The following is a 12,391-nucleotide window of genomic DNA, read 5'->3' as shown; positions in this document are numbered from 1 at the left end:
TTAAGGTCTAATTGAAATTAATTGTCAACTATAGTCTTGGATTTCCTAAATTGACAGTTAATTTAGGACAACTTTTTTGAGCTAAAGTGATAGTAGTTAAAATAAGAGAATTCAACAAGAATGGGCAAAAGTGCATTTAAAGGAACCCTTTAACAAAGCTACAGAAATGTCATCACCAAATTTACGCCTACTTTCTGGAAAGCCGTCTTAGTGGACGAAGTTGGCAACGACGGATCACATTTCCTGATGATAGAGTATACTATACTATATGTTGAAAGAAGAAAATTCTAGTATTCATAATGTTTAAACCCCTTTTGCATCGCAGAATTCTTTACGACATGAAGACTATGATAAGAGAAAAATGAAAAACACTCTCAGAGCTTGTCATCCAGCTTTTGAGCAGGGACGTTACGACAAAATCATTGCAGGTCTTTTCACACGGCTGGGACATGGTTCTTTATGAAACCTTCTTGCTATCAGAACGTGACAATGTACGATCCAGTGATTGCAATTGAGAACGAAGATTTTGGTTTTCCTCAAGTAAGCGGTCATATTCAAGAAGAAATCCCTCTGACTGCTTTTTTAGAGCACCTGCATTGGCTTCAGCACTGCTTGCTTCTTTGGCCTTCTCCTCCAGTTCTAACTCCAGCTGCCTAATTTTTTCACGCAATGCACTTGCCTCTCCCTCCAAAGTTTTGATCTCCTCTGAAGCTCCACTCTTTCCATCCTCAAAGGCTCTGTTTTGCTTTTTCACAGCTTCCATGGTCTTCCTCCTTATACTAAGTTCTCTTATATAATGATGTAGTTTATCAATCATAAAGGCGAGGAAGAGGGAGAATCCTGCACACAAGGTTAATTGTGAAATCCAAAAGTCAAACAACACCAAAAGAAACTGGGAACAAAAGACAGGGATAAAGTGCAATACATCTCCCTCAAATCAGATGTCTTTCTAGACACTAAAAAAAGCCTAGAAAGGTTACATGCCATACAATTGCCAGCATTAATCCATAAATACAAAGCAAATTCTCTAGTAAATAACTTTAAGTTTACTATAAGACCAGGCTGTAGATAAACCTCAAAAGGAAAACATATCAAGTTGATTGCAAGTGAGAAAGAATTTGTGAACCACATTTTACAAATACTTACTAATACACATCTAAATATACTTAGCATTACAATATGGGAAAAAGAGAGTATCACTTGCTAGCTCCTTTTACATCTCATAGCAGTAAAAGTGGAAACATAGCCATCATTAGTAACATTTATGCATCACTGTGACAAGATGACTTGAAAAGAATCAATAGCTTGCACAAAACTATGTCCATGCAGGACTGTTCTTCCAATTTCTCTATCTTTGATCCATGAGCATTTCCCTTGAATGATTTTTTTTTAATAATCAATAAATCCACAAGAGCCAGTGGCACACGGTTTCAATTCAATGACTAATGGGCTTGCCCCTCTACCCTTCCCCACTTAAATACCAAACTTCAGTCGGCGGCAGGTTCAAACCCATGACATGTTCCTAACCCACACACTATACGTTATGTTCTTACCACTAGATCAAAGCCCTATTAGCCCATTTCCTTGAGATTCTTCCTAGTCTTAACTTCTATTCCTTTTGATTGAAAAAACTTCCAAAACCAAACCAAGGGAAGAATCGAGCAATACTCTTATCTGTTAAACACCCATATAACCACTCCACAGTGACATAACTCTCTTTATGGGCATCACTCTAAAAGGGGGCTAGCAGCAGCACGGATCTATGTAGAAGGGTGGGGGTGCCACACCACCTGAAAGCCTCGGTTTAGACTTTGTATGAATACGTGTATAAGAAATAGAATAACTAATGATCGTGCCACCAGGAGAAATGATAGACCGAAAGGTCCAGTGGTGGAGGGTCAAGTTTTATTCTCAAGGACTTGTGTTTGATTCCTATCTGGTGCACTTCACAAAACATTTTTAGTAAGCTGCATTTAGGGCATACATCAATATGATATCTTAATTATAGAACTTTTTAACTTAATCTTTGTTGATCTTTGTTCTTTTATGAAATTTTACCGACTTGAGTTTTCTTCTCTTTATTTTAACCATAAAAGATAAATAATTTCCCTCTTCTAAGTTGTATGCCATGTGCCAAATTATCATAATTATTACATTTTTCCATTCAGTCATTTGTCTATATAAATAAAAAGAAAACTAACACAAACCGAAACCCAAAGTTGGTCAAACAGACCAAATGTTTACTCTATTTGGATAGAGTAAATAGCAACATGCCTACGTTCAAGATAGTGTGCAACCAGAACCTCCAAGTTCTAGATCTGCCTCTGCTGGCAAAAACGAGGGAGAACAAGGGTAGGAGGACAACGTAGTTCATCTAGACAGTAAGCACAAATGTGACTTCACAGATGCAAGTTTCAGAACTATCTCAGTGACAATGCCCTGATTCAAGAATCTGGCAGAATGCCTATTGAAGCATCTCAACTAAAAGAAAAACTCTAGCTTAGAAATAAACAGCCAGAAAGACCAACACCAGGCCATGACATGTTTGAATGTGTACCTTTTACTTCCTTCTCATAAGAGTTGAATAATCTGTTAATTAGAACAGTAGAAGGCAGAGTAGTGGCGGCGAGAACATAAAAGTAGATTGAATTTGTGGTTGGACTCAAATCATCCATTCTCATATTGAGTAGTTGCTAAATGCTCACTTAAGAAGAAATTAAAGACATTGTATTGAATGAAAACTAAATTGCCTTTCCAAAGAACCCTCGGAATGTCTATGTAAAGAATTAATAAAATAAATTATGGTATACGAACGTATAACATATAATTAAATACAAAAACCAACAGATGAGGCTATCACAGATATAGATTAACCCCTCCCCCAAAAGGAAAAAGGAAAAAAAGAATCAAAGTGAAGGAGAATGGTTGAGATGCAGACAGTAAGAACAGATCAAATAGAGTTTGATCAAGCAAGTATAATCCATAGATCATTATTTCAGTACACTCTTCTACGGCTAAGATATGAACTTTTGGTCGGAAGTAATTTGTAGAGGAAAGCAGAAAGTAAAGCCAGAGCATATTCACCTAGCCGTTCATATTCAACTGCAGTACCCACATAGTACTCCCTCCATTAAGGTGGTTGCTAGGCAGGGAGTTAAAAATTTGAAGAATAATTTTGACATATAAGCCAAATATATGGAAGTACCAAAGTTATCTTTTAAATGAGTGGTGGTGAGAGTTTTAGATGTCTTTTTATTTTGTCTCCTCGTATAAAGGAAAGAAAATTTTATACAAGTGAGTACTAAGAAATCCTGTCATTAATGGTAAAATGGGAATGACAAGCTTATATAGTTTCTGTTAGAATAGAAATATGTACATATACTCCTACTTAGAATAGGAAGAAGAATAGGAATAGGAATCCTAGTTAGAAAAGGATTTCAATGTATTGTCTATAAATAGGGTCTCAATGTAACAATTTAGATACACAATTCAACAATATCTTCGCCATATATTTCTCACATGGTATCAGAGCATTGGTGAGAAATTTTAAGTCATCGTGTCAAATTCCGGCGACGACGGTTGGGACTGATTTGTGTCATCTTTCGTTCTGAAGGTGTTGTGCGAAAGACAACACCATCACGAGGCCCGGGAAGCTCAGGCGACCGGACCCCAATCAGATCCACCGAAAAACAACCCTCCACGCGCCCCCACGCGCCGGTCGGAGGTGGAAACTTTCCGACGAGATCTGTTCACGCGCTGGCGCGTGACTGCTGCTCCGGTCATCTTTTTTTGAGTTGTTTTCTTCTGTTGAGGTCGCCCAGTATTTCCGACCAGATTCCATTCAGTTTTCTCTAGATCTGATCACCGGAATTAGGGTTCTGGTGATTTTCAGGCAGTTTCCGGCGAGTTCCCGGTGAAATCAGATTTTTCAGGCCACTGTGGGTAGATTCCGGCAGTTTCCAGCTCTTTTCAAGTCAAATTTCGAAAAATGTCTTTCGAATGTGATGTTTTTGGCTCCAAAAATACGGGGATTGGAAGTTCAAGCCTTACAATCACTTCAGAACCATTAATGGGAAGTTCAAACTATTTAGCTTGGGCTTCTTCAGTTACGTTGTGGTGCAAAGGTCAAGGTATTCACGATCACTTAACAAACAATGCTTGGGTTGAAGATGAAAAGACAAAGTCTAGTGACGAAGGTGCAAAAGCCAAAGCACAATGGGAGAAAGTGGATGCCCAATTATGTAGTCTCCTTTGGCGCTCTATTGATTCTAAGTTGATGCCCTTGTTTCGCCCATCCCAGACATGCTATTTAGTTTGGGAAAAGGCACGTGCTTTATACACTAATGACATATCTCGATTCTATGATGTGATATCTCGGATGACCAACTTAAAGAAACAAGAATCCGATATGTCTACTTACTTGGGACAAGTGCAGGCAGTCATGGAGGAATTTGAAACATTGATGCCTATCACTACAAACGTGGAAAAGCAACAAGAGCAAAGGCATACATTGTTTCTAGTTCTTACACTTGCTGGACTTGCTACTGACCATAACTGTGCGTGACCAGATTCTAGCCAGTCCTACAGTTCCCTCAATTGATGAATTATTCTCTCGTCTGCTTCGTCTTGCTGCACCTTCCAGTCACAAAGTGGACTCCTCTATTCTTGCATCTCAAACCACAGAAAAGCGTACATACCAGTCTATGGAGAATCGGCGAGGGGGAGGGCGTTTGGGAAAACCTCGATCCAAGTGTAGTCATTGTCATAAACCTGGACACACTCGTGATATATGTTATATTTTGCATGGTCCACCACCCAGTTATGATCCTATTGTTCTTAAGGAATATAATGAGTTCCTTCGAAATCGCGCAAGTAAACAGACATCTCCACCAGTAGCATATGGTGCTCAACCTAATCAACCATCCAATAATGCTCATATTGCTCAGACAAAATATGATGAGTTCCTTCAGTATCGTGCAAATAAACAAACGTCTCCACAAGTAGTTTCGGTTGCACAACCTGATGTTTTTGTTGCGGGTAATTCTTTTGCTTGTGTGTCACAGTCTAGTGCTCTTGGATCATGGGTCATGGACTCAAGGGCTTCTGATCATATCTCTGGTAATAAATCACTTTTGTCCGATATTGTTTATTCACAATCTCTTCCTGCTATTACTTTAGCTAATGGGATCCAAACAAAACCAAAAGAGGTTGGAAAAGCCAAACCCTTATCTTCTGTCACCCTAGACTCTGTTCTTTATGTCTCTGGTTCTCCTTTTAATCTAGCATCTGTTAGTCGTTTGACGAAGGCTCTACATTGTAGCATAACTTTTTTTGATGACTTTTTTCTCATGCAGGACCGCAGTACGGGACAGACGATTGGAACAGGACATGAATCACAAGGCCTTTACTACCTTGCCTCTCCAAATTCCTTGAAAGCATGCTTCGTTACAAATTCCCCAGATCTAATTCACAAACGTTTGGGACATCCGAGTCTATCCAAACTGCAAAAGATAGTGTCTAGTTTGTCTAGTTTATCCAAATTAGATTGTGAGTTGTGTCAACTTGGGAAACACACTCGTGCTACATTTTCACGTAGTACTGAGGGTCGTTCAGAGCCTATTTTTTCATTAGTTCATTCTGATATTTGGGGTCCTAGTAGAGTCAATTCCACCTTAGGATTTCATTATTTTGTTAGTTTCATTGATGACTATTCAAGATGTACTTGGGTTTTCTTAATGAAAGATCGTTCCGAGTTATTTTCTATATTTAAAAGTTTTTTTGCTGAAATAAAAAATCAATTTGGTGTTTCTATTCGTACTTTTCGTAGTGATAATGCCTTAGAATACTTATCCTCCCAATTTCAGGAGTTTATGACTCACCAAGGCATTATTCACCAGACTACTTGTCCATACACCCCTCAACAAAACGGTGTAGCAGAAAGGAAAAATAGGCATCTTATTGAGACTGCTCGTACTTTTCTCCTTGAATCCCATGTTCCGCTGCGTTTTTGGGGAGATGCAGTTCTTACGTCTTGTTATTTAATAAATAGAATGCCCTCATCTTCTCTTCAGAATCAGGTTCCACATTCCATACTGTTTCCTGAGTCACATCTCTATCCTATCCCCCCTCGTGTCTTTGGGAGCACATGCTTTGTTCATAACTTAGCCCCAGGGAAAGATAAATTAGCCCCTCGTGCCCTCAAATGTGTCTTTCTTGGTTACTCTCGAGTTCAAAAAGGGTATCATTGTTATTCACATGATCTTCATCGTTACCTTATGTCCGCTGATGTTACATTCTTTGAGTCTCAGCCTTACTATACTTCTTCTGATCATCCTGATGTTTCTATGGTCTTACCCATACCTCAGGTTTTACCTGTACCAACTTTTGAGGAATCTGCGATTACTTCTACATCTCCAGATGTAGTGCCACCACTCCTAACTTATCATCGCCGTCCGCGTCCAGCACTAGTACCAGATGATTCATGTCTTGCGCCAGACCCTGCTCGTACTGCGGACTTGCCTCCTCCTAGCCAACCACTTGCACTTCAAAAAGGTATACGATCCACTCGAAATACTAACCCTCATTATACCTTCTTGAGTTATCATCGTCTATCATCACCCCATTATGCCTTTGTATCATCTTTGTCTTCTATTTCCATTCCTAAGACTACAGGTGAAGCACTTTCTCATTCTGGATAGAGGCAGGCTATGGTTGATGAGATGTCTGCTTTGCATAAGAGTGGTACTTGGGAGCTTGTCTCTCTTCCTGTAGGTAAATCTACTGTTGGTTGTCGTTGGGTTTATGCAGTCAAAATTGGTCCAGACAGTCAGGTTGATCGGCTTAAGGCTCGCTTTGTTGCCAAAGGGTATACTCAGATATTTGGGCTAGATTATAGCGACACTTTCGCCCCTGTGGCTAAAATAGCATTTGTCCGTCTTTTTCTATCTATGGCTGCCGTTCGTCATTGGCCTCTTCATCAGTTGGACATTAAGAATGCTTTTTTGCATGGTGATCTTGAGGAGGAAGTCTATATGGAGCAACCACCTGGTTAAGTTGCTCAGGGGGAGTCTAGTAGCCTTGTATGTCGATTGCGTAGGTCACTCTATGGTCTGAAGCAGTCTCCTAGAGCTTGGTTTGGGAAGTTCAGCACAGTTATTCAACAATTTGGCATGACTCGTAGTGGAGCTGATCACTCTATGTTTTATCGACATTCTGCACCAAATCAGTGTATCTATTTGGTTGTGTACGTTGATGATATTGTTATCACCGGTAATGATCAAGATGGTATCACCAAATTGAAGCAACATCTCTTTAAGCACTTCCAGACTAAAGACCTTGGCAGATTGAAGTATTTTCTAGGTATTGAGGTTGCTCAGTCTAGATCAGGTATTGTTATTTCTCAACGCAAGTATGCCTTAGACATTCTTGAGGAGACGGGAATGATGGGATGTAGACCTATTGACACTCCTATGGATCCGAATGTATAGACGACTCGTTGGAAAATTGAATTATCTCACAGTAACTAGACCTGACATCTCTTTTCCTGTGAGTGTTGTAAGTCAGTTTATGACTTCCCCTTGTAATAGTCATTGGGAAGCAGTTGTTCGTATCTTGCGATATATAAAGTCAGCTCCTGGTAAAGGACTACTCTATGAGGATCAAGGTCATGAGCATATCACTGGATATACAGACGCTGATTGGGCAGGATCACCCTCTGATAGACGTTCGACATCCGGATATTGTGTTTTAGTAGGAGGTAATTTGGTGTCGTGGAAGAGTAAGAAACAAAGTGTGGTTGCTCGATCTAGTGCAGAATCAGAATATCGAGCAATGGCAGCAGCAACTTGTGAGCTAGTCTGGATCAAACAGTTGTTGGGAGAACTAAAATTTGGTGAAATTGATCAGATGGAACTTCTGTGTGACAATCAAGCAGCTCTTCATATTGCATCAAATCCAGTGTTTCATGAAAGGACTAAGCACATTGAGATTGACTGTCACTTTGTCAGAGAAAAGATACTCTCAGGAGATATTGTTATGAAATTTGTGAAGTCAAATGATCAGCTTGCAGATATCTTCACCAAGTCCCTCACAAGTCCTCGTATTAATTACATCTGTAACAAGCTAGGTACATATGATTTGTATGCACCAGCTTGAGGGGGAGTGTTAGAATAGAAATATGTACATATACTCCTACTTAGAATAGGAAGAAGAATAGGAATAGGAATCCTAGTTAGAAAAGGATTTCAATGTATTGTCTATAAATAGGGTCTCAATGTAACAATTTAGATACACAATTCAATAATATCTTCGCCATATATTTCTCACATAAAAAGAAAAATGAATCATTATTTGGGACAAACTAAAAAAAGGAAAACGGGATAAAGGAAGTGATTTTTTATCTAGTATTCACAATATGCACTGACTGGCCTATAGCCCGATGCCACGGGTGGAGAAAACCATGCATAAGTTTGCAAAGTTGACTGTATAAGGCAAGATCTCCACCACTCCATCCTAACCCAAAGTTTTACCAAAATAAATGAGGTAATGAGGTTTCCTCCTTTTTTAAGAGCACTAAAACTATGCATTCTTATTAGTTTTTGTAACACCATTATGCTTAAAGAAGTGAAGATTGAATGATGTTATATAGCAATGGATAATAAGGACAACAACAGTTCTTGTGCAAAAAGAAGTGTGTCACTAGCATCTACAGTTTTGTAGCATGCCCCATTCAATCATTAATACACAGATAGTCCTGAACTATTCATAAGTATGTCACTTATCAAGATTCAAGAGTAATAGAACAATGTTTAGCGAGGACTGAATAGAACCACTATCATATAATAAGATTCTCAAACAGAACTAGAGAATCAAACTTTAATTTGACACTTAAGCTAACAAACCGAAAAGTCAACATTATTCAGATCAATTAGACCTAATTAGTATAGACTACATACAAAATGAAATAAAAGGTAAAAGCTTCACTGTGAATAAATAAACCATAAAATCTGTAATACCAAGTAAATCACTGATTTTTGCTCATACTTCAGAAGCAGTATACATATGAACAATAATTCAAATCATTTAGTTAAAAAGTTGCAGGGATAAAGGAAGAGAAAGTTTTGCGGTTTATAAATGCAGCAATTCAGACAACAATGCAGCAAAACAGATATACCAGAAAACATAAGGAAAAAAAAAAGGATCTTAGAAGAGGCAATTGAATTTCAAAAATCCGAACAAGAGGAAGGTTTATTGTATAGATAGGTGCATTTCTACATACATTTGTGTGTGTATATTCTTATATATATGTATGTATGTATAGAGTTTTGAGTCTGAGATGGTAGTGCAAGTGAACCCACTGTTTGTATGCCGGAGAGCTGATCCTGCATACAAGCAGTGGATGCACGTGCACAGCATGTGTTAATAAAGCCATTGGTTCATTGCATATAGTGATGAAGCGATGTAAATTTAGGAGTTATAGCTTTATGCATTAAGCCATACGCTTAAGAGAAGCATACACTTCCAACGCTGATGCAAAAAGTGATCCCAACTAGAGGAGGTCGGTTCTCCAAATCACAACTTTTGAGGAGTTCGATTATATCTTTATGGTATTTTTAATTTTCTGTGAACTGTGTGTTTCACTTCAAAGAAGCATGCACTTTGCTTCACCCCATTTGCTTCAAGGCCCATGAACCTTATAGTTTTTTTTACACCTTTGCCCCATTTGTTTGCATTAAGATTAAGACATTTGAATATTTGAATGCAAATTTAAATGATTAAGATGTTGTCAATATCTGAATGAGCATAATTTATTTATTTTTAAATATAATAAATGTATAATTCAAATAAAAAGTAATTAAAATATTAGAAAAAACATAAATTTAATAAAATAAATCATTATTTGATATAAAGAATGTAGATTTATGTTTGCTAGTGATGGTGGTGATAGTTAGTGTTAATGGCTAGTAATGGTGAGTGTGATAAGTGTGATGGTAGAGGTGGTTGATGTAGTAGTGAGTAACGCGATGATGGCGGTTGGTAGTGGCGGTAATGTTAATGGCAATTGTGATGGTGGAGGTGGTTAGTGTTGTAGTGACTGCCGCGATGGTGGCAATTGATAGTGGTGGTTGTGATAGACTGATAGTGGAGTTGGTTGATGTTAGTAGTTGGCCGTGTTGGTAGTGGTGGTGGAGTTGGTTGATGTTGCCAGTTGGCGGTATTGGTAGTGGTGGTTGATGATGGTGTTGGTGGTTGTGCTAAATGTGATGGTTGAGGTGGTTAGTAGAAGGGATTAGTCACGGTGGTGGTAGCAATTGATAGTGTTGTCGGAGGCGGTGATGGCGGCAATGAATATAATAATGACGGAGGTGGTAGGTGTGGCAGCGAGTGACAAGTGACAATACTGGTTGAGATAGTGGTTGTGATGGCAGAGGTGGTGGATGGTGGTGGTAGTGGTTGAGATGACAAAGGTAATTGGTGGTGGTTATGAATATAGTGGTGGTGAAAATTATCCATACAAAAATATCTCTGAATTATATTTAGACTTTGTTCACAATGATCAAGATCTATTAGACCAAGTAAGTGTTTAAATTTTAATATAAAAAATGCACTTAATGACCTAAGGTCTAAACCATTCAGATTTAGACCCAAGTACAAACAAATGAGGCCTCAAACTATGTTGTATATGCATACAACAAATATGAAGGAACATTTGAGAATCTGTATGTACATTGAGAGGACTCTGTACCTACTAACTCCGAATCCGGAATCTACCTCTACTCCGTGCACGCACACATATTTTATATAAATTTATTCATCTATTTAGTAATTAATTAATTAATTTGCATCCATAAGTTTCAGAAATACAAGTACTTCCTCTGTCAAATTGTGGCGCTTTTGGATATCAATAGTCTAATTTTTAGTTTTGACCATTAATTCGGACAAGAAATTAAGTTTTTAGAAATAAAATTTACATATTTGAAAAGTATTAAATATTTAAAACATCTTAAGTTTTGACTATCAAATCCAAAGGTGCCGAATAAATTGGAACGGTGCAAATAGTATAATTGGAGGTAGTCTAATCACATCGGATATACAAGTCAATATCAAAACTGGTAAACTAAATTAGAGAGACAGAAGATGAGAGTTCAGTTACCCATAAGAGAAGCTTCTAGAAGATGTTGAGCCAAAAGAATCTGATCAGTTGGAGTAATATCACCACCTTCATCAACCCACCTTGTGTGGATCGATGCAACACTGTAGATGGTAGACATCATAACCACGAAGACAGTTCCAGCAACAGTTTTCACAATGATTGGGCATCGTCCTCTCTTCAACCGATCAAGCCCCATTATAACAAGTTTCCTTAATGGCGTCTTGAAGACGAAGATGATGATTAATGCCATTTCAGCAAAAATCAAAGTGAAAAGTAACTGAATCATAATTCAAATCGATTTCTACGGATGGATTTCAGAGCAGGAGAGTCAGCTGAGAAGGGCGACCACGACGAAGAAAAGAGAAGAAGAAGAAGAAAGAATTTGATTTGGAAAGGTTTTTGCATCTTCAATTGCATTTTATGTACAGGGCTCTTAATTACAATCAGGTCCCTCAATATTTTAGAAATGTAAATTTGGTGTTCTTGGTTGGTGTACTGGGTTGGGGGCTTCTTTAGTTACTTCCATTTTCATTTTATTTATTTATTTTAGTAAATTAAGAAGAAAAAATATTACTGATAATAAGTATTATTTATTATTAATTAATTATATAAAGTGTTATTAGTCAAATTTATATTTTTAACATATAATTTATAAGATTAATTTAGTAAAATAAATTTCTAATAGATACTTTTTAAAAATAAGGGAAAAAGGTCTGAAATATATCCGAATTTTGACTGAAATTGTTGTAACACTACCAAACTTTGGAAAGGACATTTTACCCATGCACTAATTAATAGTGTATTTTAAAGGTATGTATGTGCCCACGTGAACATCATAAATATTGCATTATTATAAATAGTAACGTATCCACGTGGGCACATATATACCTTTAAAATACATTTTTAAATAGTGCAGGGGTAAAAAGATCCTCCATAAAGTTTGGTATCGTAATAGCAATTTCGGCCAAAGTTAGAGTATTTTTCAGGCCATTTTCCCTTAAAATAAATATCAAGTCAACATGGGTCAAGTAAAATTAAAATGAAAGGCATAGTTATCATATTTCTCTTTTGATTTTGCATGCTTCTTAAGAAATAAAACAAAAAAAAAAAGTTGTTTATTAATTTACCCTTATGTCTTTTCAATAAATATTTTCTTTATTTAAAAATAAAATTAAGTTAAACTCAGTGTTATTTGAACAATCCTAATATCAATCAATAATCACTTATTTGAACTCTTCA

General features: G+C 37.4%; 1 protein-coding gene across 1 annotated transcript; it reads right to left on the bottom strand.

Annotated features, from left to right (window-relative positions):
• Positions 1 to 110: 110 nt before the first annotated feature.
• Positions 111 to 11,541, bottom strand: LOC125834585 (uncharacterized). Its single transcript, XM_049513725.1, has 2 exons — positions 11,153 to 11,541; positions 111 to 840 (listed from the first exon to the last, which is right to left on the bottom strand). Exons 1-2 carry the CDS (start codon positions 11,436 to 11,438, stop codon positions 458 to 460), a joined length of 669 nt encoding a protein of 222 aa, XP_049369682.1. The 5' UTR covers positions 11,439 to 11,541; the 3' UTR covers positions 111 to 457.
• Positions 11,542 to 12,391: the final 850 nt, after the last annotated feature.

The sequence above is a fragment of the Solanum verrucosum genome, unplaced genomic scaffold (assembly GCF_900185275.1).
Source record: "Solanum verrucosum unplaced genomic scaffold, falcon-dt-bn FXZP01000287.1, whole genome shotgun sequence".
Lineage (NCBI taxonomy): Eukaryota > Viridiplantae > Streptophyta > Magnoliopsida > Solanales > Solanaceae > Solanum > Solanum verrucosum.
The sequence above is the reverse complement of the archived record's forward strand: the minus strand, read 5'-3'. Positions and strand labels throughout refer to the sequence as shown.

Excerpts from the sequence above, each read along its gene's own strand:
- LOC125834585 (XM_049513725.1), bottom strand. The coding sequence starts at position 11,438 with ATGATTCAGTTACTTTTCACTTTGATTTTTGCTGAAATGGCATTAATC. Across the intron at positions 841-11,152 it reads TCTAGAAGCTTCTCTTATGG|GATTCTCCCTCTTCCTCGCC; the intron begins GTAACTGAACTC and ends CCTTGTGTGCAG.